This window comes from Cetorhinus maximus, unplaced genomic scaffold (assembly GCF_964194155.1).
Source record: "Cetorhinus maximus unplaced genomic scaffold, sCetMax3.hap1.1 HAP1_SCAFFOLD_1184, whole genome shotgun sequence".
Classification (NCBI taxonomy): domain Eukaryota; kingdom Metazoa; phylum Chordata; class Chondrichthyes; order Lamniformes; family Cetorhinidae; genus Cetorhinus; species Cetorhinus maximus.
Window position 1 is genome coordinate 50815 of NW_027597126.1, and position 27674 is coordinate 78488.

The 27674-nt window shown below is 46.9% G+C and overlaps 3 protein-coding genes across 4 annotated transcripts; 1 reads left to right on the top strand and 2 right to left on the bottom strand.

The window, feature by feature from the left end:
- Nucleotides 1–17359: 17359 nt before the first annotated feature.
- LOC144675830 (histone H2B-like) lies at nucleotides 17360–23512 on the bottom strand. Its single transcript, XM_078536400.1, has 2 exons — nucleotides 23503–23512; nucleotides 17360–17913 (listed from the first exon to the last, which is right to left on the bottom strand). The coding sequence occupies exons 1-2, from the start codon at nucleotides 23510–23512 to the stop codon at nucleotides 17543–17545; spliced, it is 381 nt and encodes a 126-aa protein (XP_078392526.1). The 3' UTR covers nucleotides 17360–17542.
- Nucleotides 23513–23971: 459 nt separating this feature from the next.
- LOC144675831 (histone H2B-like) lies at nucleotides 23972–25039 on the top strand. 2 transcript variants are annotated; one of them, XM_078536402.1, is made up of 2 exons: nucleotides 23972–24395; nucleotides 24893–25039. In XM_078536402.1, exons 1-2 carry the CDS (start codon nucleotides 24025–24027, stop codon nucleotides 24900–24902), a joined length of 381 nt encoding a protein of 126 aa, XP_078392528.1. In that variant the 5' UTR covers nucleotides 23972–24024; the 3' UTR covers nucleotides 24903–25039. The 2 variants fall into 2 exon arrangements, with proteins under 2 accessions (XP_078392528.1, XP_078392529.1); XM_078536403.1 differs by lacking the exon at nucleotides 24893–25039 and having other exon boundaries at nucleotides 23977–24659.
- A 1651-nt stretch (nucleotides 25040–26690) lies between these two features.
- On the bottom strand, nucleotides 26691–27330 carry LOC144675829 (histone H3). The gene has a single exon (XM_078536399.1). It carries the CDS (start codon nucleotides 27328–27330, stop codon nucleotides 26920–26922), a length of 411 nt encoding a protein of 136 aa, XP_078392525.1. The 3' UTR covers nucleotides 26691–26919.
- Between the last annotated feature and the right edge of the window lie 344 nt (nucleotides 27331–27674).

Consider the following 27674-nt stretch of genomic DNA (forward strand, 5'->3'; position numbering starts at 1 on the left):
CGGCCATGTTTGTAATAAATAGTCAAAGCATGATATCAGGGGAAAGAAGGGAGCTGGTTGGTTTGTGCAGATTTCTCAAAATGAGGCATTGATTAAACGAGGAGCTGGAAAATTAAACATTTCAATCAGGGCAATTATAAGAGTATTAGTGCAGAACAGGTCTTGAGGTATTTAATATAAATAACAATTTAAACAAGGTGCAAACTGGATTCTAAAAGAGGGAATAGAGGTTTGTTTTCAATCATGGATGGGCAGCTGAGACCTGTTGTTTGCAGTTCCTGCCCCATGTGGGAACCTCAGGACACTTCATGTGTCTTGGGGGCCACATGTGCAGGAAGTGTCTCCAGCTGCCTGAGCTCGAGCTCAGGATTTCCGAGCTTGAGGGGCAGCTGGAGTCACTGTGGAGAATCAGGGAGGATGAGAGATCGCTGGATCGAAAATTCCAGGAGCTGAACACCTCAAAGGGAGAGAGAGAGAGGTCAGGATAGTAGATGAGTGGCAATCCGGAAGAGTAGGAAAAGGCAGGAAATGCAGGAGTGTTCGGGTTGTGTGCCACTGTCAAACCGGTATTCAGCATTGGAGACTGCTGGGAATGGTGACACCCTGAAGGAGTGCAGTCCAGACAATGGCATCAATGGGCAAGAAACTGCACAGGAGGGAACAGCAAAGAGTAGAAATGCAGTCATTAGTGGAGATTTCATAGTCAGGGGGACAGACAGGCATTTCTGTCACCGTCATTGAGAGTCCCACATGGTGTGATTTCCCTGCAGATGTGCTCCTCTATCTCCCTCTCTCTCACCTTTTTGGAGGCCAATTGAATATCCCCGTGAGTGTGATCATCCTCTTATTATTCCTCAGCTCCAATAAATGAATTCTGCCCTTGTCCTTTTGAGGATATTGTCTCTTACCAAGATTACAGTGACTTCCTTAATTAGTACTCCTAAAACCTCCCTTTTCCCTTCTCTATCTTTTCTGAACACTTTGCATCAGTGAAAATTAAGCACCCAGTCCTCACCATTTTTAAACCACGTTTTCGTCATTGCCACGACATCATATTCCCACACGGCTATTTGTGCTTATAGCTCATCAACATTAGTCACCACACTTTATGCCATAATACACATGTCCTTGTATCGCTCTTAGATTCCTTCTTCATCTACTCCTATCTTGTATGTTCCCACTTCTTCCACAGTTATTCCTCAGCTCTGCTTCTATATACTGATGTCCACCCCGTGCCTATTTAGTTCAAACCCTCCTGAATCACACAAGTGCCTCTCCCCATGAGGAAATTGGTCCCAGTCCTATTAAGGTGCAACCTGTTCCGTTTGAATAGGTGTTTCCTGCCCCTGAACTGGTCCCAATGTCCCAAGAACCTGAATCCCTCCCTCCTGCACCAGCCTCAAACCACATATCGATTCTCCCCATCTTCACATTTCTACTCTCACTAGCACGTGGCACTGGCAGTAATCCCGAGATTACTCCCTTTGAGGGCCCACTTTTTAACTACCTCCCTAGGTGCTGGAATTCTGACTGAGGGACCTCAATACCTGTCCTCCCCGTGTCATTGATACCGACGTGTATGACAACCTCTGGCTCACTCCCTTCCCCCTGCTGGGTTCTCAGCTATTTACAATTTATATTAATGACTCAGATGAAAGGACAGACTAGACAAAGTTGCTGACAGTACATAGATAGGTGGGAAAGGAAGTTGTGAGGAGGACACAGAATCTACAAAACAATATAGATATGTTAAGTCAGTGGGAAAAATGTGGCACGTGGACTATACTGTCAGAAAATGTGAGGATTTCCACTTTGGTGGGACAAATAGAAAAGCAGATCATTATATAAATGTGAAGAGATTGCAAAATACTGCGGTTCAGACAGATCCTGGACATGAATCACAAAAAGTTAACATGTAGCTCGAGCAAGTAATTAGGAATGCAAATGGAATGTTGGTCTTTATTGCAAAGACAATGGAGAATGAAAGCAGAGATGCCTTGCTACAACTGTACAGGGCATTGGTGAGACTACAGCTCGAACACTGTGGACAGTTTTGGTCATCTTGTCGAAGGAGCGACATATGCCCAACATCGCCATCATTCTGATGGCCACCTTTGTGTGTGGCTGCATCAAACTGTGCGTAGACCCCCGGTTCACAAACACCAAGTGTCACTACGTGCTGAGGTTCTACCTGTCCCTGGTGTTGCGAAGGATGGGTCTGGCCACGCTGTCGCGGAACGCTCCAAGTTGTTGGACCATGCCGTACCACCTGTGCCTTGTGGAAGAATTTATGCAGAGAAATACTTTTGACCATAAGTCCTTCAGACAGTGGTCAGCACGTAATGTCCTAGAGGCCCTGCGGGAAAAGGAGATGGTGGATCCTGTCGGGTGGTTCCCCGAGTAGACTGTCAAAGTCATTTGGCAGAATGCCTCATCACCAGAACTTTCCAACAAGCACCAAGATGTAGCTTGGCTGGTGGTAGGAAAGGCCCTCCCTATCAGATCCTTCCTGCACGCCAGGAGTCTCACCCCCTCCGCACGCTGCCCTTGAGGTGGCTGTAGTGCGGAAGTGACCATTGTTCACCTCCTTGTGAAATGTGCCTTTGTGGAAAGTCTGGGGAGAGATGCAGCGGTTTTTGTCGAGGTTCATCCCGAGCAGCTCTGTGACACAGGACTCTGCTCTATGGGCTGTTCCCAGGGACACACACCGAGACAAACATCAACTGCAGCTGGAGGATCATCAACTTGGTAAAAGATGCCCTTTGGTCTGCCCGAAACTTGTTGATCTTCCAGTGCAAAGAGTTGCCCCTGACTGAATGTTGCAGACTGGCACATTCCAAGGTCCAGGACTATGTGCTGAGGGATGCACTAAAGCTTGGGACAGCCGCCACAAAGGCGCAATGGGGAAAGGTCACTGTCTAAGACCTTTCTGCCATAGTGCACCGAGGGGCTGGGAATTGTATGGACCCCTCGACTGTATGACTCACAAGGAATGTATATAGTGAAAGCGACATGTGTCTCAATTATATTGAAGCACTTCAGAGTGCAACATGTTGTATATCGATAACTCCAATACCATTGTACTGTCTGACTGTCTGTGATGACCATATTGAAAATACTGTAATGTTCATTGCTGGTATTAATTGCTCCTCGTGATCCATGTGGAAAAGTTGAATATGATTGCACTTTTTGTGATGGCCATTTGGAAATGTTTTGTAATGTTCTTTCAGATATTTTATGAATAAAGTATATTTTTCCAAAAAAAAAAGTAGTTCAGAGAAGGTTCACTCGATTTATTCCTGGGATGAGGGGTTGTCCCTTGAGGAAACATTGAGCAGTTTGGGCCAATAGTCATTTAAGTTTAGAAGAATGAGAGGTAATCTTATTAGATCTTAAAATGTTCTGAGGGGGAAAGATGCTGAGAGGATGTTTCCCCTCATGGGGGAATCTAGAACGAGGGGGGGGGGGGGGGGCACAGTTTCAAAATGATGGGTCTCCTTCTTAAGACAAAGATGAGGAGAAATTTCTTCTCTCAAAGGATCTTTAATCTTTGAAATTCTCTACCTCAGACAGCAGTGGATGCAGGGTCATTGAATATGTTCAAAGCTGAATTAGACAGATTTTGGAATGACAAAAGCCTTGTTACTGTTAGTTAAACAGGTGACGGGTATTGATTATCCCACCTAAACAGAATAAAAAGATACAGCTGAAACACTTTGTGGGGAAGCTACTTGGAAGTCTGTAGCACTGAGGAGCTGTCTTGAAAATAAACCAGCATGAACAAAAAGACCAGCCTGGATTAATTCTTCCACCACAACTTCTTATTGTGAATAACAAAGGCCACAATCAGATCATCCATGATCTTATTGAATGGCATTGAAGGCTAGGGTGGACAAATGGCTAACTCTTGCTCCTATTTCTTATGTTCTTATGTAGTGTGATGGAGGCAGGCTCAAACAATATCTTCAAAAGAGATTTGGATTAACTGAAAAGGAAAAATGTGCAGAGCTACAGGAAAAGGTGGTGAAGTGGCACAAGATGAATATAACCAGCACAGACATGACAGGTTGAATGGCCACCTCCTGGACTGTGACCATTCTATGATTCTATGAATGAACTACCTGTCAATCTCTCTTACAGTATATGACTCTGGGTGGAATTAACTCAGTCTGTCACTCTCTGTCACCAAATCAGAGTATGGAATTTACTTTGTCAGTCTCTTACAGTACAGGAAACAGCTAATGATTTTTGCTCGTGTCCTTTTATCAGAAATAGATAGGCTCTACTGGTCTCAAAAGTACTCAAGGTGAAACACATCAACTACTCCTCCATCTACACTCCAGTTGAAAGTCAGCCAACAAGAACATACCTTCACAGAAAGCGAGAGACCGACTTCCATGCCCAAAATCCACCCTGATGCAAAAGGACGCCTCATTTGTCAGTTTGTGTTTCTGGCCTTTGGTTTTGTGAGCAACAACTGCAATAATTCACTGTCAAAATCATGTGACTGCTGGGAGTCTTAAATAAAGACAGAAAATTCTGCAAATATGCAGCAGGTAGGCAGCATCTGTGGAGAGAGAAACAGAGTTCACATTTCAGGACAATCAGCCTGTAATAAAACACTTACTGACATCTGCTCATGGTGGCTGCAACTCCCACAATTCTGTGCCCGAGAAACCGCTGTATCCAATACATTGACTTTCCCAGGCACACAGTGTGCATGTTCCCCAGGGTCGGCCCCAAGGCATTCTGATCCCAAACTTTTACCACTGCCATTTGTCTACCCATTCCACTCACCTGCATATATCCTGTCTATATCTTTAGCTCTGAAGAAGGGTCATACAGAATTGAAAAGTTAACTCTGTTTATCACTCCACAGATTGTGATATCAGAACTGAGTATTTCCAGCATTTTCTGTTTTTACGCTGATATCCAGTTGAAGTTTAACACTATCTTCCTCACTGTTCACAATACCTCCAAATTTCATGAAGGCTGCAAATTTTGAAATGATGCTCTGTACACCAAGGTCTAGGCCATTCATTTATATCAGGAAGAGCCGGGGACCTCACACCGACCCCTGCGGAACTCCGCTTTAAACCTTCCTCCAGTCTGAAAAACAACCATTCACCTCTACCCTCTGTTTCCTGTCACTCAGCCAATCCCATATCCATGTTGCTCTGTCCCTTTTATTCCATGAGCTGTAACTTTGTTGACAAGTCTGTTGTGTGAGACTTTATCAAATGCCTTTTGGAAATCCATGTAAACCACATGAACAGCATCACCCTCCCCAACCCTCTCTGTTACCGCATCAAAGACTCGGTGCAAACGGGAGAATCCGGGAAGCGGCGGTGAGGATGGGGGAGGCGCTGCACCATCGGCTTCACGGCGCCGACCCGCTCCCCGTCCCCGCGGCGGCGGCGCTGAGAGTCGGTGTTAACGAGGCGACGATCACCTACATTCAGCTTCCTGGTGCCGCACTGCGCATGCTCCGCGCAGCAGCCGTTTCCGGTGGCTGGGCCTTCCCGCAGCTGCGCAGTGAGACCCTTCTGATGGAGATAGGGCGTATTCCCAGTCGACTGGAATTCTGGGTTATACTGTTCACCATTTCAAGAATAATATTTGCGCAGTCGGTGATATTTGGACTCATAGCATCTGTGCCACATCTTTCGAAGCGAATCAGTCCAACTCCTCTGCTTACACTGAAAATACCTTCATTTCTGTATTTGTCCAATTGCCTTTTAAAATTTACTTTTGAATCTGATTGAACCAGTCTTTCAGGCAACACATTCCGGATCACAGCAATTTGCTGCTGAGAGAAAAAAATACGTTCACACACAGCATCTTTACTTTTTTTAATCTCATGATTCTCCCACTTTCCAGCACTTGGTCCATAGTCTTGCAGGTTATGGCGCTTGAGGAGCATATGCAGGCACCTTTTCAATCAGTTGAGATTTTCTGCCCCTGATACAAGTTCAGACAGTGAGTTCCAGACCCTGGCTAACCTCTGAGTTAGACATCCTCAGCTCCTCTCCAATTTTTCTACGAATCACTTTAAGTCTGTACACCTTGGTCACTGACCTCTTTGCGAAGGTAAATAGGCTCTGCCCATTTGTTCTATTCAGGCCCCTCACAATAATGTGCATCTCAATCAAATCTCCTTTCAGCCTCCTCTGTTCCAAGGAGAACTACTGCAGCCTACCTGACATATCCTCACTGCTGCAGTTTTCCAGTGCTTGCAACATCCCAATAAATCTCCTCTGTATTCTCTCCAGACCATTTACATCCTTTCTGTAATAAGATGACCAGAAGGCACACGGTACTCAAGTTGTGGACTAATGATTTATGCAGTTCCAGCATTACCCGCCCTCCCCCCGCTCTTACATTCTATAGTCAGCTAATAAAGGAAATGATTCCACATGCCCTCTGAATCACCTTATCGACCTCTACTGGTATCTTCAAGGATCTGAAGACATTCACTTAAACACCATCACCTCCTCTACAACTCTGAGTATTCTCCCATTAACAATGTAGTTTATTTTACTTTGCCTTGTTTGACTTCCCTAAGTGCATCGCCTCACACTTCCCCAGGTAGAATTCCAGTTGCCACTTTTCTGCGCACCTGACCAGTCCATTGATATGGGGGACTGCGCAACACAGAATAATACATACTTTCCACACAATACCACTCACTGAAAAGGAATTAATTCCAAACTCCCACAAAGTATGAGAAACTGAGAGCTGAATAATGCTGCCAAAGCTCACATAGAATACCAGAGACATTCAGATACAGAATTAATCCGATTTTCCATAACAGTAATGAGAAGTTATAAATACAGAATGATTGACGTTTTGTACGACTGACTGATACAGAATTAAGCCCACCCTCACATAAAGTACCAGACATTGACCCATAATGAACGAATCCCACTCTCACAAACTGTCCAAAAACAAAAGAAAAAAAAAATCCGGAAAGACTCAGGAGGCTCGACAGCATCTGTGGAGAGAAAGACAGAGTTAACATTATGAGTCAGTCTGACTCTTCTTCAGCTCTGAAGAACAGTCATACGGACTCGAAACTTTAATCCTGTCTATCTCTACGCAAATGCTGTTGAGTTTTGCCAGCATTTTTTTGTTTTTGCTTCAGATTTATAACATCCGCAGTATTTTGCCGTTATCTCACAAACTGTTCCACAGACTGAGATACAGAATGAATCCTACACTCAGAGTCACTACCTGTGACTGACAGATACAGAACAAATCTCGCTCACATACATTAACAGAGTTTGATGGATATGATATGTATCCCACAATCACATTCATGACTAGAGGCTAATTGATGCAATTTAGATTTGACAACTGTCCAGTTGTGGCATATCACGATTTTCACATAGGAAATGGGACATTCTAAACATAACACGAGGCATCTTAACACGGCTGGGGGACATTATGAGACCAAGAAGAAAATACTTACCCACAGAAAACATCTTCAAAGAACAACAGGGGACACCTTCTGATCAGGTCACATTTTACAGAATGGAGAAGAAAAAAAGTACAAGAGGGATTGTATTTCCACAGCCTGGAACAGATTTGCACGACAGGAAAGTATTTTACACAACAGAGAATATCTCTCAACAGTTCCACAGCAGACAGGACAGAACTACAGCAGAGAGCAGAGTTCTTTTCTTCTATTTGTCCATGGGACGTGGACATCGCTGGCTCGGCCAGCATTTATTGCCCAACATTAATTGCCCTTGTTCCGAAGGCATTTAAGAGTCAAACACATTGCTGTGGGTCTGGAGTCACATGTAGGCCAGATAAGTTAAGGGCGGTAGATTTCCTTCCCTAGAGGACATTAGTGAACCAGATGGATACTTACGACAATCGACAATGGTTTCATGGTCATCATTAGAATTTTAATTCCAGATATTTTATTGAATTCAAGTTCCACCATCTGCCGTGGTGGGATTCGAACTCGGCAGTGAACACAGTTCGAAGCAGACAGCAAAGTTGCACAGCAGGGAAGATATTTTTTTAAAAAACGGGAAAGCACTTTAAACACCGCAACACATTTCAACAAGAGAACACATGCACAGGGAGCTAATTTAGGCAACAGCAAATTCCTTACGAATGTGGGGCATATTTATGCAAGAGAGAACGCATTTACATAAATGGTGATTCACTCCATGCTCCTTTACCTTCCTATCGTCGTGTGTGCGGACAGTCTATTACTGCTCTTCTGTGTCGTCCTCTGTCTGTTACATTCTTGGGAGTGTTGCAAAGTGGAATTGAGTCGCCAGGGGGAGCCGCCGAATACGTGTGCTCTTGTTGAACCACAAAACAGGAATGAATGTTGCGCAAACGCAACAAGACATAGCAGGAAAATGCCAACAGGTAGCAGAGTGGCGCAGCGGAAGCGTGCTGGGCCCATAACCCAGAGATCGATGGATCGAAACCATTCTCTGCTATTTATGTTTTCATTAAAAGCAGGAAGAAACATTTGGCCTCTCCCCACAAATATATTTGATATTTCTTTACCATGCACAGGAATTTTAATCGGCTTCTCGCTTCCAGTAACCACTTCAGTCTGCAACAAACCTCTGTCATGTTTTTTTATTCACACAAGAACACAAGCTGTAAATGCGGCAAACACACACAACTCTAGATTTTCTCTCATCCCATTTCTCCCAAAGAGCTGACACAGGCATGATGGTCCGAGTGGCCTTCTCTTGTTCTCTAACACGCTATGATTGCCTGAAGAGCAAAAGCTATTCTCCTAAATGGAAAAACTGTATATAATGAAGTTTATACGTATAAGCTGCAGTATGTCCGATCTACCGGACACCCTGCAGTAATTCATCATGCTAAGTTGGACAATAGTGTCCTCCCTTCGACATGTCCCGTCGAGAGTATCAGCATTGCGGAGACAGCATCACGTCAAAGACACAGTTAATCAATATTTGCACAGGTTCCTTCTTAATCGCTGACTCAAAACATGGAATTCTGTCCCCCAAATCATCATGAACCAAGAACGTGAAGTTTCATTCCCTCGGGCTTGCATTCTACATATTGTACTAAATAATTATTTGAGTGTCTGATTGTTTCCTGTCTTGTTTTATCTGTTAATCACCGAGCGAATTTTAACGAGTTCAGTTTATCGCTCATTCCCTCCTTATCGGACTTGCTTAAGGTGAAAACTGTAGCATGTGTGTGACCATTCTCCTCGAACTGAATGCCTGCCTCTAACATATTGTGAGATTTTTAGATGCTCATTTACTGTCCGATTATTAATTAATTCTCCTTCGCTACTCGTTAGTGAATTGAGTAAAAACCTTTTGTCTTGTGGTTCAGTCTGCAGGGTAGAGGGCAGGAGAGATTCAAAGGCAAAATAATTGGTGCTGCAAGGCTACAGGGAATGGTAAAGGAACAAGTAACAAAAACCAGAGATGAGTCTAAAGGAGTGTGAATGGAGGAATCATGAACAGCTGCCGTCCGAAAGCAAAAACAAGAGAGAAATGAGATTAAAACCAAACGTGCAAAGATAAAGGAACCAGAATGGGGTAGAACTTACAGGCATAAGAACATTAGAGATAGAAGCAAGAGGAGGCCTTTCAGCCCCTCGAGTCTACACTGCCATAAATAAGACCATGGCTGATCTGATTATGGCCTCAACTCCACTTTCCTGCCTGTCTCCCTCATTCCTTGATTTGCTTGTAAAATCTGTCTATTTCAGTCTGGAATATATTCAATGATCCAGCCTCCGCTGCTCTCTGGGAAAGGGAATTCCAAAGACTAACAATCATCTGAGTGAAGAAATTCCTCCTCATCTCCATCTTGAATGGGAGATGCCTTATTTTTAAAACTCTGCCCTTCTCGTTCACACTGCAAGTATAATTCTTCGCTCAATCAGGATTGCTTAGTAAGGATCATTCTCTGCCATTTCTGCTGACTCCAGTATGATGCCACAACCAAACACATCTTCCCCTCACCCCACTGTCAGAATTCTGTGGGGACCTTTCCCTCGGGGACAACCTGGTCCATTCCTCCATCATCCCCAAAACACCAACCTCCTCCCATGGCACCTTCCCATGCAAGCGCAGAAGGTGCAAAACCTGCCCCTTTACCCCCTCTCTCCTCACCATCCAAGGGCCCAAACACTCCTTTCAGATGAAGGAGCGCTTCACTTGCACTTCCTTCAATTTGGGCTACTGTGTTCGCTGCTCCCAATACAGTCTCCTTTACATTGGAGAGACCAAACGGAGGCTGGGTGAACGCTTTGTGGAGCACCTTCAGTCTGTCCGGAAGCATGACCCAGACCTTCCTGTCGCTTGCCATTTTAACATCCCATCCTGATCTCATGCCAACATGTCCATCCTTGGCCTGCTGCAATGCTCCAGTGAAACCCAACACAAACTGGAGGAATAGCACCTCATCTTCCAAGTAGGCCCTTTACAGCCTTCCAGACTTAACATTGAGTTCAGCAACTTCTGACCATGAACACTCTCCTGCTAGGGATTTGTTCTATCAGTCAATTTCTGGGTTTCTAAGTGAATTTGCGACTCATTCTGAATCTCTTAAAAGTGATGTGTGTGAACATACGAATTGGGAGCATGAAGAGACCACTCAGTCCCTCAAACCTGCTCGATATTCAAGAAGATAATGGCTGATCTGATTTTAGCCTCAACTCCAAATTCCATTCTACCCCCGATAACCTTTCACCCCTTTGCTTATCAAGCACCTATCTACCTCTGCCTTAAAATATTTAACCACCCCATGTTAGTTTGAGTGTGTGTTTGACTCTTTATCAGCCAGTGCTATTGCATGTGAATGTGGAAATCATTCTGAATCTGAAATCTCTGGTATTGCATGGGAGTGCAGCAATCAGTCTGCATCTGTTATTCTCTGGAGCTGTGTATGAGTTTGGCAGGCATTCGGATCTGTCACTAGGATATATATATAAAGCTCTCGTACTGTGTGTGAATTGATATTCACTCTAGTTCAGTCAATTGCATTCTATGTCTGTGATGCTATGTCAGTGTGGGAACCATATGTGTTTTTCAGTTCCTCGTGCTTTTTGTGAGTATGGGATTAATTCTCTATCTGTCAGTGGGATTACTTCTGTATCTATAATTCTCTAGTACGATATTGAATTGTGGGATTCATTTATTGCTTTTCAGTCACGTGTGTGTGTGTGGTATTCCATTTGTATCTGTCAGCACCTGTTAGCGTATGTGAGTCTTGGAACCTCTCTAAATCTATCAGTGGTAGAATTGGCGTGTCATCAGCAGTGGTGGCGTGGTATTGCTGCTGATCCAGAATAATATTCCAGTGTTTAGAATCCTACCACGATAAATGGTGAAATCTGCTCTGGCACCTAAACTCCATTGTGTTGTGTGGCACTGCCACTGTGCTAAATGGGATAGATTTCAAACAGATCAACAACTATGTGCTTGATTTTAAAATGGCAGCAAACCACTCAGTTCTATTAAAGGAATAAAACCGAATAAAGCACTTAGCATCAACTGGAATCCCTGTCAATCCTTACTAACGTTTTGGCACTAGTCACGCAACCGCCTCACATAGTCATACCCATGGGAACATTCCTGACAATCTCCCAGATACCACCACCACTGAAAGGGCAGATCACCAGCAGATATAAAAGTTGCCCTGGGAGTCCTCAAAATCGATTCCAATCTCATGGCATCAGGTCAACCATGGTCAAGGAAACTCCCTGCAGATTAATATGTACTGACGCCCACCTTCCACTCTTCAGCTCGTGAAGCAATACTCCTCCATGTTGAACACCACTTGGAGGACGCACTGAGGATGGCAAGGGCACAGAATGCAAACTGGGTGGGTCCATCACCAAAAATATCCTTGTAGCACCACCGCAGACCGAGTCTGCGGCAGATGGTGAGGAGAAAATCATTTTTGTACTCATCCTCCACAACCTGCCTGTGGCAGATGTATCTGTCCATGGCAGGAGCGGCAGGAGTGAACACTGTACTGTCCCTATGGAGATGAAGACACATCTTTACATCGAAGATACACTCCATTGTGTTGTGTGGCACTACCAATGTGCTTAATGGCATATATTTCAAACAGATCTAACACCTCTAGTCTTGTCATCCATGAGGTGCTGTGGGTCATCAGCTGCAGAATTGTACTTAGCCACAATCTGAAACCTCATGGCCTGGCATATTCTCCTCTCTACCATTACCATAAAGCCAGGGGATCAAACCTGGTTTAATGAAGAGAGCAGGAGGGCATTCTAGGAACAGCACCAGGCATAACTAAAACTGAGGTGTCAACCTGCTGAAGCTACGTACAAGACTACTTACGTGCCAAACAACATAAGCAGCAAGTGCTAGTCCTAGTTGTGCTATTCCACAACCAACGGGTCAGATCTAACTGTGCAGTCCTGCCACATTCAGTCATGAATGGAGGCTTCACAAATAGCCCCATCGTCAAAGTTTGAGGAGCCCAGCACATCAGTGCAAAAGATAAGGCTGAAGCATTCTCAACAACCTTCATGCAGATGTGCTGAGTGGCTGATCCATGTCGGCCGTGTTCGGAGGTCCTCAGCATCACAGATGCCAATCTTCAGTACATTCGATTCATTCCACATGATACGAAGAAACGGCTGAATGCACTGGGTACTGCAAAGGTTTTGGGCCCTGACAATGTTCCAGCAATAGCACTGTAGGCATGTGATCCAGAACTTGCTGCGCCCCTTGCCAAGCTGTTCCAGTATTGCTACTACACTAGTATCTACCCAGCGATGTTGATATTTGCCCAGGCATGTCCTCTATAAAAAAAGCAAGACAGATCCAACCTGGCCAATTACTGCCCCATCAGTCTACTCTCGACCATTAGTAAGGTGATAGAAGGGGCCAGCAACAGTGCCAACAAGTTGCAATAACCTACTCACTGGCGCTCAATTTGGATTCCACCGGGGCCACTCAGCTCCTGACCTCATTGCAGCCTTGGTTCAAACATGAACAGAAGAGCTGAACTCCAAAGGGGAGGCGAGAGGGACTGCCCTTAACATCAAGGCAGCATTTGACAGCGTGTGGCATCAAGGAACCTTAGCAATACTGGAGTCAATGGGAATCAGGGGGAAAGCTCTCCGCTGGCTGGAGTCATTTCTAGCACAAAGGAAGGTGGTTGTGATCATTGGAGATCAATCATCTTAGTCCCAGGATGTCACTTCAGGAGTTATCCAGGGGAGTATCCAAGGCCCAATCAACTTCATCTGCTTTAGCAATGACTTTTGTCCATCAACTGCGGGAAATGGGCATGTTTGCTGATGATTGCACAATGGTCAGCACCATTCACAACTCCTCAGGTACTGAAGCAGTCCATGTCCAAATACAGCAAGACCTGGACATTAACCAAACTTGGCCTGACAAGTGGAAATTATCATTCACACCACAGAAGAGCCAGGCAATGACCATCTCCAATAAGAAAGAAACTAATCATCGCTCTTTGACATTCAATGGCATTGCCATGGTTAAACTCCCAAATATCAACATCCTGGTGGTTACCATTGACCAGAAGCTGAACTGGACTAGGCATATAGATACAGTGGCTACAAGCACAGGTCAGAGGCTAGGAATCCTGCGGCAAGTAACAAACCTCCTGGCTCTCCAAAGCCTACCCACCATCTGTAAGGCACATGTCAAGACTGTGATGGAATACTCTCCATTTGCCTGGATGAGTGCAGCTCCAAACACACGCAAGCAGCTAGACATAATCCAAAACAAAGTAGCCTACTTAATTGGCAACCCATTCAAAAACATTCACTCCCTCCACCACCGATGCACAGTCGCAGCAGTGTGTACTGTCTGCAAGATGCACTTCAGAAACTCACCATTCCTCCTGAAACAGCACCGTCCAAACCCACGACCACCAGTTTTTAGAAGGACAAGGGCAGCAGTCACATAGGAACACCACCTTGGAAATTTCCCTCGAAGCCACTCACCATCCTGACTTGGAAATATACCACCATTCATTCACAGTTGCTGGGTCAAAATCCTGAAATTTGTTCCCTTAACAGCGCTGTGGGTGTACCTACACCACATGGACTGCAGTGGTTCAAGAAAGCAGCTCACCACCACCTACTCAAGGGAAACTAGGAATGGCCATTAAATGCTGGCCTAGCTAGCGATGCCCACATCCCATGAATTAATATAGGGAGAAAAAAAAAACAGCTGCCCCTTTCAGCATCTGGCACTGAACGTGTGTTGAGAATTATTGTCTATCTGTCAGTCTCTGTCACTCAGTATATGTGACTGAGTATGGGATTCATTATATAACATTCAGTCTCTGGGATTGTTTACGTTTTGATTCATTCGGTGCAAATTTTCAGCTCAGTTACAGGCCACTGATGTGGTAGCTATAAAACAAGCAATGTAAACAAGTAAGTTATGGCCCAGTGTTAAATGTCTGTCACTGTGAACACATTTGTGAAAGATAATGTATCTTTCAACCTGCTACTCGCTTGGGATGCGGGTGTAACTCAGGTTATACTGATCGATTTGATCTGTGACACTCAGTCTGATTCTGAGTAAGAATTTTGATATTGATGTAAAATGGAGATCGGTCTGGAACTGGCACAGTATTCTCAATCTGACATTGAACATTTAGGATTAGTATGAAAGTTACAGCTCAGTTCATACTCATCGATTTGATATTGTATCTTTTTGTTTCATAAAACTGGAATTATGGTTTGTACCTCAGGTTATACTCGCTTTCAGAATATCTCGCTCTGATAAGGTACTTGAGTTTTGGATTTGTATATGTCAGGACAGACAATGGGAATTGACACTACAATTTATAAACCCGTGATGTGTGCAAATATTGCACTGGTACTTCACATGAATCTCAGAGTATATTATTCAGGTTAATTCTGTAAACTTGAAACTGACACCGTTGTGTCCGTTTTATCTGATATTTAAATGTTGACATGGAAACAGCGTCTGTCTCTCCTGCTTTGTTTGATTGATGGATTGAAAATATCACTCTGGAACTGATGACCTGCCTGTGTCTCTGTGCTCTGTCAGTTATAAAGTACGTACTGTGTGAGAGGAGCAGCCGGGAATCTTCATTCTAACTTGGCTGGTGGAAACATCACATTTATTCCGGTTCCTTCATTTATTTGCCTGTATATTTTAGAATATAGAGTATATTTTTGAACTCAAGTGCAACTGAGGTTGAAGACACCGATTCCTTTAGTTTAATCTGTCTATTAATAATCATTATGAACGGGTTGAGAGGCTGTAGCTCTAATTGGATACCCTGTTATCAATCAAATTCCTAACCAATCGGAGAGCCAGGGAGAAGAAATTGGAAGTTTGGATTGGCTTACATTTTCAAATTCGAAATGCCCGCCAATTTCAGTACAGGAAAAATACAAAATAACTGAACGCCAGTTTGAATGTGTCAGTCTCTTATCTGTAACCGGCGGTAATAAGACCCCGTTCAGCAATTTAAATCAGCTCAAATCAGTGGAAAAGCAAAAACGTATAGATTACCAAACAACTCCTTCACACAAACTTCACGGGGATTGAGAAATGCGGCTGATTTCTGATCCTCTCCATTAAAAGCGGCCGGGAATGTTACAACAGGGAGTGCGGAGAGAATCCCCGACACCAAACCGCCTGGGATAGGCAGCTTTGTGTCCGGAGAATAGGGAGACCAGGGGGGGAGGGGGGCGGGTGCAGATCTGAAACCGCAGAAATGGACTCAGGTCCTGTGAGTGCTCAACTCTCACTGATTCCGGCCTCTGGGAAAACTGCGGAATAAACAGATCAGCCCGAAAATGTCCGCTCCGTTTCCGAGTTTACTCTGTTCCTGGAGCGGCGCTCAGATCACCCGAGAGTAAAAACAAAGCATTTAATGCACCAGTCGTGACATTTTTCATAGTTTTCATGAATGTACCGGGACAAACTCGACATTTATGACTATTAAATATTTATGGAAATGTCGATTTTGACTCGGTCTTTCAATTCTTCAGTTCATTAAAGCGGGAGATGTGGGAGCAGAGAAACAGCGCAAAGCAGAGAGGGAACTGAAAACACAAGTAAACAAATCATAAACAGATAAATCCACCGTTACAATAACTCCATCTCCTGACAGTGAGCAGCCCTTTCAATGATCCTGTGAGTGGCTCTGAAAAGAGCCTTTGGGTTATTAGATTAAAGAATGGCCGCTTCACTTGGTCTTGGAGCCCGCAGCGGCGCTGGTTTTCTTGGGCAGCAGCACGGCCTGGATATTAGGCAGCACCCCGCCCTGAGCGATGGTCACCCCTCCCAGCAACTTGTTGAGCTCCTCGTCGTTGCGGACGGCCAGCTGCAGGTGTCTGGGGATGATGCGGGTCTTCTTGTTGTCCCGGGCCGCGTTACCGGCCAGCTCGAGGATTTCAGCCGTCAGATACTCGAGCACAGCAGCCAGATAGACCGGGGCTCCGGCACCCACACGCTCAGCATAGTTGCCCTTTCTCAGGTGCCTGTGAACACGGCCCACCGGGAACTGCAGTCCAGCCCGGGAGGAGCGAGACTTGGCCTTGGAGCGAACTTTACCGCCGGTCTTTCCTCTTCCAGACATTTCACAAAATCACTAACACTTTCACAGAGAATGAGGAAATCCTCTCACATTCGCTTCTCTTATAGCTTCGGGAGGAATGGTGCTGCGGGCATTGCTGATTGGACAATTTGTGTTGCGTCACATAATGTTGTTCATATCACCAATCAGATATCTACTGAACTCACCAATTCGGAGACTCCACGGAGTGAGGGCGGAAAATAACGGCGCCAAATTTTGATATTTCAACCCATCTTTTTTCAAATTTTAAAAGCCCGCCAAATTTTTAAAAAGAAATGAAAACGAACGGACTTCTTAGAACATAGTACGAATTGGAAGTTTTAAAAATACGCGTCCCTGATGGGACTATTTCACATTTTATCCCATGTTCCAAATCGCTTTTAGAATCCGTGATCCGGGGGTCAATCTCGATCCTTTATGAAACCCTGTCAGCAGCCGCAGAAAGTCCCATTTACATCGTTCTGCAAACGGACGGTACATTGTAGATATTTATGACAGACAAAACTGAACATTTTTGCCAGCGTTGAGACTGAAGGTTGCTGCACAACCGGGGCTGATAGGAAATGAACTGATCGATTATTGAGACCAAACTTGACCAGAACTGGAGACTGACGCATTTGCTTCTATTCTCTCTCTCCAAAGCCAGGGAAAGGGGTCGAATATTAACGCGTCTTAAAACAAAGCACCGAGGGTGATCGGCAAGTCATTAATTTATGAGGCATTATTAACCTGACTCAATAATTGAACAAGGGTTAAATCTACATTGCCGAGAATCTCTGTGATTGAAACAAAAAGAAAATAACAATTAGATAATTCAAAATTCTTCAAAGTAAAAATCATAAATTTAAAAGTGAAGCAATCGTATAGCTTTTTCAGAGATTGTGGGTGGCTCTTAAAAGAGCCGTTGTGTTTCGGGTGTTGTTCAGTACATTGTGGGGTTTTACTTGGAGCTGGTGTACTTGGTCACCGCCTTTGTCCCTTCCGACACGGCGTGCTTGGCCAGTTCCCCGGGCAGCAGCAGGCGCACGGCGGTCTGGATCTCCCGGGAGCTGATGGTGCTGCGCTTGTTGTAATGGGCCAGGCGGGAAGCCTCACCCGCGATGCGCTCGAAAATATCGCTCACGAACGAGTTCATGATGCTCATGGCCTTGGAGGAGATGCCGGTGTCGGGGTGAACCTGCTTCATCACTTTGTAGATGTAGATGGAGTAACTCTCCTTCCTCGACTTTCGCCGCTTCTTGCCGCCCTTTCCTGCCGATTTACTCACCGCTTTCTTGGCGCCCTTCTTAGCAACTGGTTTTTTCTTCTCTTCTTTTTTTTTTTGTAAAAATATACTTTATTCATAAAAAATCTTCAATCACATTCAAAACCATTTCAAAAACAACATTACAAGGGTACAATCCAGGTTAAACTTTTACAAAATGTATCACCAGGTGCATCAGTACAAACAATATTACAATCATTTACAGCCTTTCATTTTGATCTGTACAGCCCGAGGGGCTCTAAACAGTTCCCAGTCTCTCGGTGCGCTGTGGTAGAAAGGTCTTAGACAGCGACCCTTCCCCATTGCGCCTTTGCGGCAGCTGCCCCAAGCTTTAGTGCGTCCCTCAGCACGTAGTCCTGGACTTTGGATTGTGCCAGTCCGCAACAATCGGTCGGGGACAACTCTTTGTGCTGGAAGACCAACAAGTTTCGGGCAGACCAAAGCGCGTCTTTCACCGAGTTGATGATCCTCCAGCTGCAGTCGATGTTTGTCTCGGTGTGTGTCCCTGGGAACAGCCCGTAGAGCACAGAGTCCTGTGTCACCGAACTGCTCGGGATGAACCTCGACAGCAACCACTGCATCTCTCTCCAGACTTTCTTTGCAAAGGCACAATCCACAAGGAGGTGAACAACGGTCTCTTCCCCACCACAGCCACCTCGAGGGCAACGTGCAGAGGGGGTGAGACTCCTGGCGTGTAGGAAGGATCTGACGGGGAGGGCCTTTCTCACCACCAGCCAAGCTACGTCTTGGTGCTTGTTGGAAAGTTCTGGCGATGAGGCATTCTGCCAAATGACTTTGACAGTCTGCTCGGGGAACCATCCCACAGGGTCCACCCTCTCCTTTTCCCTCAGGGCCTCTAGGACGTTACGTGCTGACCACTGCCTGATGGACTTGTGGTCAAGGGTGTTTTTCTGCATAAATTTTTCCACCAGGGACAGGTGGTACGGCATGGTCCAACTACTTGGAGCGTTCCGCGGCAGCGTGGCCAGACCCATCCTTCGCAACACCGGGGACAGGTAGAACCTCAGCACGTAGTGACACTTGGTGTTTGTGTAATGAGGGTCTACGCACCACTTGATGCAGCCACACACAAAGGTGGCCATCAGTATGAGGGCGATGTTGGGCACGTTTTTTCCCCCTTTATCTAGAGGCTTGTACATCGCGTCCCTGCGGACACGATCCATTTTCGACCTCCAGATAAAGCGGAAGATGGCTCGAGTGATCGCCATCGCGCAGGAGTCTGGAATGGGCCAGACATGCGCCACGTACAACAACAGCGAGAGTACCTCACACCTGATGACCAGGTTCTTACCCGCAATGGAGAGGGAGCGTCGCTCCCACGTGCCCAGTTTCCTCTTCACCATAGCCACTCGCTCCTTCCAGTTTCTAACGCATGCCCCGGTCCCTCCGAACCATATCCCCAGCACCTTCAGGCCGTCAGCCCTGACAGTGAAGGGGACAAAGGATCGGTCAGCCCAGTTCCCAAAGAACATGGCCTCGCTCTTCCCACGATTTACCTTGGCTCCCGAGGCCAGTTCGAACTGGTCGCAGATGTGCATCAGTCTGCGCACCGACAGCGGATCCGAGCAGAAGACGGCGACGTCGTCCATGTACAGGGAGGCTTTTACCTGAGTGCCTCCACTGCCTGGGATCGTCACTCCTCTTACGCCCGGATCCTTCCTGATGGACTCGGCAAAGGGTTCTATGCAACACACGAAAAGGACAGGCGAGAGAGGACAGCCCTGCCTGACTCCAGATTTAATCAGAAAGCTATCTGTTTCCCACCCATTGATTGAGACTGCGCTACTGATGTTAGTGTAGAGCAGTTGGATCCAATTTCGAATTCCCTCCCCAAACCCCATTTTGGAGAGCACATCCCCCATGTAGGTGTGCGATATTCTGTCAAAGGCCTTCTCCTGATCCAAGCTGATGAGGCAGGTATCCACACCCCTGTCCTGTACATAGGCAATCGTATCCCTGAGCAGCGCCAGGCTGTCAGAGATCTTCCTGCCTGGCACAGAGCAGGTCTGGTCAGGGTGAATCACCAATTCCAGAGCGGATTTGACCCGGTTGGCGATGACCTTGGACAGAATCTTATAGTCCACATTCAACAGTGAAATGGGTCGCCAATTTCTAATTTCCTCCCTTTCCCCCTTGTGCTTGTAGATGAGGGTGATGATGCCTTTCCTCATGGATTCTGACATACTACCGGCCAGGAGCATACTCTCGTACACCCCTAGCAGGTCTGGGCCGATCAAGTCCCACAGAGCCCAATACAACTCCGCCGGCAAGCCGTCGCTTCCGGGGGTTTTACTCTTCTCGAAGGACTCGAGGGCCTTAGTCAGTTCATCAGGAGTTAGCGGTTTGTCCAGGCTCTCCCGCGTACTGTGGTCTAAGACCTCCGTGATAGAGGACAGGAAGGACTGGGAGGCCGTGCTGTCCGTGGGCTTCACGTCATACAATCCGGCATAAAAGGATTTGCTGATCCTCAGAATGTCGGACCGTGATGACTTTACTGAGCCGTCTTCTTCCTTCAGGCTGCTGATCACAGAGCGCTCTCTGTGTACCTTTTGGAAGAAGAAACGTGAGCACGTCTCATCCTGCTCCACGGAGCGGACTCTGGAACGGAAGATGATCTTGGAGGCCTCCGAGGCAAAGTGCGAGGCTTGCTGGCCCTTCACCTCTTGGAGCTCCTCCTTGACATCGACCCCCATCGACTGCAGCCGGAGCAGATTCTGCATCTTTTTCTGGAGTCGGGACATTTCCCTCTGTTCCTTTCTAGCTTTCTGGGTGCCTTTGAGGATGAAAAACCTCTTGATGCTTCCCTTGGTCGCTTCCCACCAGTGTGTCAGGGACTCAAAGAGGGGTTTCACGGTTCTCCAACCTTTGTAATCCCTCTTGAGCTCCTCAATGTTCTCTGGGGTCAGCAGTTGCACATTTAGCTTCCATGCCCCCCTGCCCACCCTCAGGTCCTTCTCCAAGTGGCAGTCCGCCAGTAGGAGGCAGTGGTCAGAGAAGAACACCGGCTTGACCTCGGTGGATCTGACTGTGAATGCACGGGACACAAACAGGAAGTCTATCCTGGAACGAATGGACCCGTCTGGCCGCGACCAGGTGTATCTACGCTGCGCTCCGTCTGCAGGGTTGCTGAAGACGTCGTGCAGCTTGGCATCCTTAACTGTTTCCATCAGGGATCTGGACGTAGCGTCCAATCTGCTGCCGGCCCTGCCGGATCGTCCAGCCGCATCGATGATGCAGTTGAAGTCACCGCCCAGAATGACCGGCCTGGAGGTCGCCAGCAGCAGTGGGAGCTGCTGAAAAACCTCCAGCCGCTCAGCCCCTTGTGCCGGGCCATACACGTTAATTAACCGGAGTGGAGCGTTCTTGTACATTACGTCTGCTACGAGGAGTCGCCCGCCCACCACCTCCTTGACCTCGGAGACGGTGAAGTTGCCTCCCCGCAGCAGAATACCCAGGCCGGAGGAACGAGAGTCGTTTCCGCCCGACCAGATCGATGGCCCGTGGGACCACCATCGTGACCATTGCCTGTAGGAGCTGAGGTGCGGTATCGCACACTCCTGCAGAAACAACAGGTCAGCTTTGACCTTGGCTAGGTAGTCCAAGGTCGCAACACATCGCGTAGTAGATTTAATGCTACGCACATTTATGGATACAATCTTTAAACCCATTTTAAAGCATTTATTCTCCTACCAAACCCACTGTCTCTGAGAGTCCCAGACCTTTAGTCTGCTCCTTCATACCCGTAGTGAGCTCAAATTCCTTCACTTTGGATGGGCTGAGGTAGATCTCCTTGGCCGTGTTCTGCTCCGGTGGCATCTGGAGGTTCACGTAGAGAGTGGGTTTTGAGATGACCTTTGCTGGAGAAGCTTCTCCAAAACTCACCCCCTCTGGGGTGTTGATGTTCCCGGCTTCCTGGAGCTGGGGTGCGATGATTGCCTCACTGCTCCCAGATTCCAGGGGCTGTGGTGCACTGGCCTCCTCAGGTTGCAGGCAAAGTTGGGGTGCGCTGGTCTCCTTGTTGTCTCCAATTTTCTGGAGCTCGGTTGTCTCGTCCTCCAACGCCCTGGAGCTTTGCCGCCTCTTCTGTCGGTGCCGCCCTGGCACTTCATCATCCGAAGAGCTGCTGCCCTTGTCATCCGTGTCGGATGGGAGACGCCTCTTGCCGCTTCTCTGGGAAACGCCTTTGCTTCTTCTTCGCTCCCTCTTACTTTTCTTCTTCTTCACCGTCCGCCACTCCCCCTGCTGCTTTTCCACTGCTGCCTCCTCCTCCATTGATTCGCTGTCCTGAGGACTGGGAGGTACAGGGGGTAGTGCTGCTGATTGGCTCTCTGTTGCCTCAATCTCTTTCTCCACCTTGTCTCTCTCTGTGTCCTCCTTTGTCCCGTTGAGCTCCCTGGAGGCCTTGGTGGTTGGAGTGACACGAAAAATTTCTTCTGCTTCCCCCTGGTCAGCTTTGGCTGCCTGTGCGTAAGTACGGCAGCGTTTGGGGCAGGTCCTGTAGAGGTGACCTGCCTCGCCACACAGGTTGCAGCACTTGGCCTGTTTGCAGTCTTTTGTCTGGTGCCCTTCCTGTTTGCAGATCTTGCAGAGGGAGGCGCTGCAGTTGGCCGCCACATGACCAGCCTTGCCGCATGAGCAACAATGCTTGGGTTGCCCAGCATAGACCAGGTAGCCACGGTTTCCCCCGATAGCGAAACTGGAAGGAGGGTGGAAAATGGCTCCCTTACCATCGGTCTTTAGCGTGACCTTAAACAGGCGTTTGCCTGTCCAGATCCCCAAGTCGTCTCGAATCTCGGTGCCGCTCCCCACCTTATCGAAGTACCTGGTGAGGAAGGTGACCACGTCGGCGACAGGGACGAAGGGGTTGTACACATGCACCATCACCACACGTTCCCGTTGCAACGGCAGAGAAAAGTGCGGCTCCGCCGTCAGGATCTTCATCTCCGGCAGGTCTCTCTTCTCCTCGAACACCCTCAGGAGCCGGACGCAGTCTGCCACCCGCTTGAACGTCACGTCAAAATAACCACCTTTGCGGGAGTCATGCAGGGTGAAGATCTCCGGAGCTTGGAAGCCGCACGCCTTCAACAGGATCCTCCTGGTGAAGAAGCCCCGATCCATAGGTGATCCTCCCTCGCTGTGGTTCACCGTGACTCGGACGGTGATAGGTAACCCACGGTATGGGTTTGGATTGCGATTGGTTATAGCCCTTCCATCCCGACCTTGCCTTGGCAGGACCATGGTGTCGCCCCTGCAACACTTGATCTTAGCCAAAAGGCCGAGAAACTGACAGATACAGACTGAATTCCATACTCACATTGCGAATCAGATGCTGGCATGTCCAGCACTAATCTCACATTCAAACACAGTCCCAGGCTCTGAGAGTGAATGAGAAGTGCACAGTCGGATAGTAGCACCGGCTGAAAGATATACAATCAATGCTACACTGATCTACAGTGTCAGAGACTGAGAAACAGGGTGTGAATCTCATTTGCAGTTCAATAAACTGACAGGTACAGAATAAGTCCTGCACTCACATATTTAAGCCGCAGGTGACAGATACGGAGTTCATCCAAAATAGCATATATTCCCAAATTGCGAATGCATCCCCCGCTCACTCACATTCATCCTGAACTGACAGACGCACAATGAGTCTTAAACACTCCCAAAGACAGGTACGGAATAAATTCTACACTCACACGGCGTACCACAGCCTCAACCCCCTACCACTCACACACACATACTCACACAATATCCCAGTGAGTAATTCGCACACGTTACAAGAGTTCCAGGAGGAATCCCGCATTTCCGTTCAGTCCCTCTGTGGAGAAGGGCCCCTCACACGGACAACCAGACGACAATTCCCGGTGTATCTTCACAAACTAGGACTGGAGAGAATCCTGATAAAATTTATTTCCTGATTGTAGTAAAAGGGCTAATGATTGGTGGAGAAGTCGAAATTTGATTGATGTCTTTAAATTTGCAATCAGAGAAAAGTACAAATTAAGTGGCTGTTGTATTTTTTTAAATGTCCAATCAGAATCATTGTTTCCCCATTCCTCATTAGCATTGGTCTGTCAGACTGTCTATTTAATTGGCGCTCGGAAGGGGTTTGTTTTATTCTGTGTCTGAAAGTGACGATGGTTGATGAGAAGAAACCAGCTCCCAAGAAGGGCGACAAGAAAGCCTTAAAGAAACCGGTAGCAAAGGGCGGCAAGAAGCGGCGAAAGTCGAGGAAGGAGAGTTACGCCATCTACATCTACAAAGTGATGAAGCAGGTTCACCCCGACACCGGCATCTCCTCCAAGGCCATGAGCATCATGAACTCGTTCGTGAGCGATATTTTCGAGCGCATCGCGGGTGAGGCTTCCCGCCTGGCCCATTACAACAAGCGCAGCACCATCAGCTCCCGGGAGATCCAGACCGCCGTGCGCCTGCTGCTGCCCGGTGAACTGGCCAAGCACGCCGTGTCGGAAGGGACAAAGGCGGTGACCAAGTACACCAGCTCCAAGTAAAACCCCCGAACTGACTGAAAAACACATTCAAAACACAACGGCTCTTTTAAGAGCCACCCACAATCTCTCTGAAAAAGCTATATGATTTCGTTACTACTTATTTATGTTTTTGCTGTGAAGCATTTCGAATTGTGAAATTGTTATTTTGATCACGTTTCAATCAGAGATTCTCGGTAATGTAGATTTAACTCTCGTTCAATTGTTGGGTCTCGTTAATGATGCCCCATAAATGAATGACTTGCCGCTCACCCTCTGCGCTTTGTTTTAAGACGCGTTAATATTCGACCCCTTTACCTGGTTTTGGAGAGAGTGCGAATAAAACGCAAATGCTTCAGATTCCAGTTCTGTTCAAGTTTGGCCTCAATAATCGATCAGTTCATTTCCTATAAGCACCGGTTGTGTAGCAACCTTCAGTCTCAACGCTGGCAAATTTACTCCAAGTATGTTCAATTTTGGCTGTCACAAATATCTACAATTTCCCGTCTATCAGCAGAACGATGTAAATGGCACTTTCAGCCGGCTGCGAAGAAGGTTTCATGACGGATCGAGATTATCTCGAATTGATGCCGGATTCTTAAAGCGAATCTGAAATTTAGGATAAAATGTGAAATAGTCCCATCAGGGACGGACATTTGTAAAACTTTGTCGTCAGACCGTGTTCACTATTAACTGGATTTTCTCTATGAAATGTATTTCTTGTTTTATATCGGCGGTAATTTCGAAGTCGAATAAAAAAATAGATTCCGTAAGTTTGCACCGTTATTTTCGACTTGTTTTCAGATATACATAAACCCAGACAGAAAAACAGAAACTGAAATATACAAAAAACTGCAGTCCAGGGAAAGAGAGAGAGAGATGAAGTGAATGTAACATTCGAATGCTAAATACTGAATAACCATATCCAATTAGTACTCGAAACGTCAACTTTCTACCTCTCCGTAGATGAGATTTTCCAGGTATTTTTGTTTTTGTTTCAGATTTCCAGCATCAGCAGTATTTTGTTGTTATCCAATTAGTTCTATGTTCGGCCGTTCTTTTTTGGCTTTTTTTTTTACAAATTTGGCGGGCTTTTAAAATTTGAAAAAAAAGATCGGTTGGAATTTCAAAATTTGGCGCCGGATTTTCCGTCCTCATTCCATGGAGTCTCCGGATTGGTGAGTTCAGTAGATATCTGATTGGTGATATGAACAACATTATGAGACGCAGCACAATGTGACCAATCAGCAATGCCCGCAGCACCATTCCTCCCGAAGCTATAAGAGAAGCGAATGTGAGAGGATTTCCTCATTCTCTGTGAAAGTTTGTGAGATTGTGAAATGTCTGGAAGAGGAAAGACCGGCGGTAAAGTTCGCTCCAAGGCCAGATCTCGCTCCTCCCGGGCTGGACTGCAGTTCCCGGTGGGCCGTGTTCACAGGCTCCTGAGAAAGGGCAACTATGCTGAGCGTGTGGGTGCTGGAGCCCCGGTATATTTAGCTGCTGTGCTCGAGTATCTGACAGCTGAAATCCTCGAGCTGGCCGGTAACGCGGCCCGGGACAACAAGAAGACCCGCATCATCCCCAGACACCTGCAGCTGGCCGTCCGCAACGACGAGGAGCTCAACAAGTTGCTGGGAGGGGTGACCATCGCTCAGGGCGGGGTGCTGCCTAATATCCAGGCCGTGCTACTGCCCAAGAAAACCAGCTCCGCTGCGGCCTCGAAGACCAAGTGAAGCGGCCATTCTTTAATCTAATAACCCAAAGGCTCTTTTCAGAGCCACCCACAGAGTCTGTGAAAGGGTGACCTATTGTCTTTTTGCTGCGTGCCGAATTTCAGTAATGGTGAAGCGTTTCTGATGGTTCGCAAGGGAAACCAACTCCCATCAAAAGAGAAATTAAATTTCTACCCGAGTGGTTCAGCATTGAAATGCACTGCCTGGAAGTAGTGGAGGCAGGTTCAATAGAGGCAGTCAAGAGGGTATTAGCTGATTGCTTATATTTAAGTAATGTGCAGGGATGGGGCGGGGGGAAAGCATTAGGTCATAACCCTCATTTGGAGTGCTGTAGAGACACGGAAGGGCCGAATGGCCTCCCGTGCTGTGCAAATTCTTTGATTCTATGATAAATCTGCACCGGAGGGATACACGTTTGTTGCTCAGGGCGTTGCCTTTATTAACATCATGAGCACTGACTTGGAACCCGCAGCTCACCCTTTGCCCGGGATTGATGTCTGCTCGCAGTATTTAATACATTATCAGCGCCGCAATTTATTGGAAGTATCCTAGAGCACTAAGGTGACCGCAGTCCCAATTTTCTGCTGAAATTAAGACACCATTTGCGCTACAATTTACAACTGCATCGTCTGTGATTATCAATCCCACAAGAGGTTTGTAGACAAGAAAAAATAAACTGATGCAAGGAGGTAAATTGTATTTTCGCGATGTCTAAGTGCTGGTGTGTTCAACAGGAGATCGCAGCTCTTTCATTTGTCGATTTAGTGGCTCTTAAAAGAGCCGTTGTTGTACTTGGTGCTGAAGCCGGGTTTTAGGCGCGTTCCCCACGGATGCGGCGGGCCAGCTGGATGTCTTTGGGCATGATGGTGACTCGCTTGGCGTGGATGGCGCACAGGTTGGTGTCCTCAAAGAGCCCCACCAGGTAAGCCTCGCTGGCCTCCTGCAGGGCCATGACGGCCGAGCTCTGGAAGCGCAGGTCTGTCTTGAAGTCCTGAGCGATCTCTCGCACCAGGCGCTGGAAGGGCAGTTTGCGGATGAGCAGCTCGGTGGATTTCTGGTAGCGGCGGATCTCCCTCAGAGCCACAGTGCCGGGTCTGTAGCGATGAGGCTTCTTCACTCCGCCGGTGGCTGGAGCGCTCTTCCGGGCCGCTTTGGTGGCCAACTGTTTGCGGGGAGCTTTCCCTCCGGTCGATTTGCGCGCTGTCTGCTTAGTCCTGGCCATTTTCTGAAGATATTCGCTACAGTCTGAGATGCAAGATCTAATAAGACAGCCTGCTCGACAATCCGCCCTTTTAAAGTATGTGGGGAACCGCCCCGAACAGTAATTAGCTGCAGCCTTACGCCCAGGCAGTTTTATCCAGAATCTAACCAATGGACTATTCCCTGGATGAGTTGCCAGGTCCCCATTGGTAGTGTTGTTTTTAATCGCCCATTTCAAAAATTCCGCCTTTTTTCCAGCCGTTTACCGTCTCGACATCAGAAGACATTGTTCCTCTATTTTTAAAAATTAAAAATACCATTTTCACTGCAATTCAATATTTCCTAACCCGACTGAAATTCCTGTTC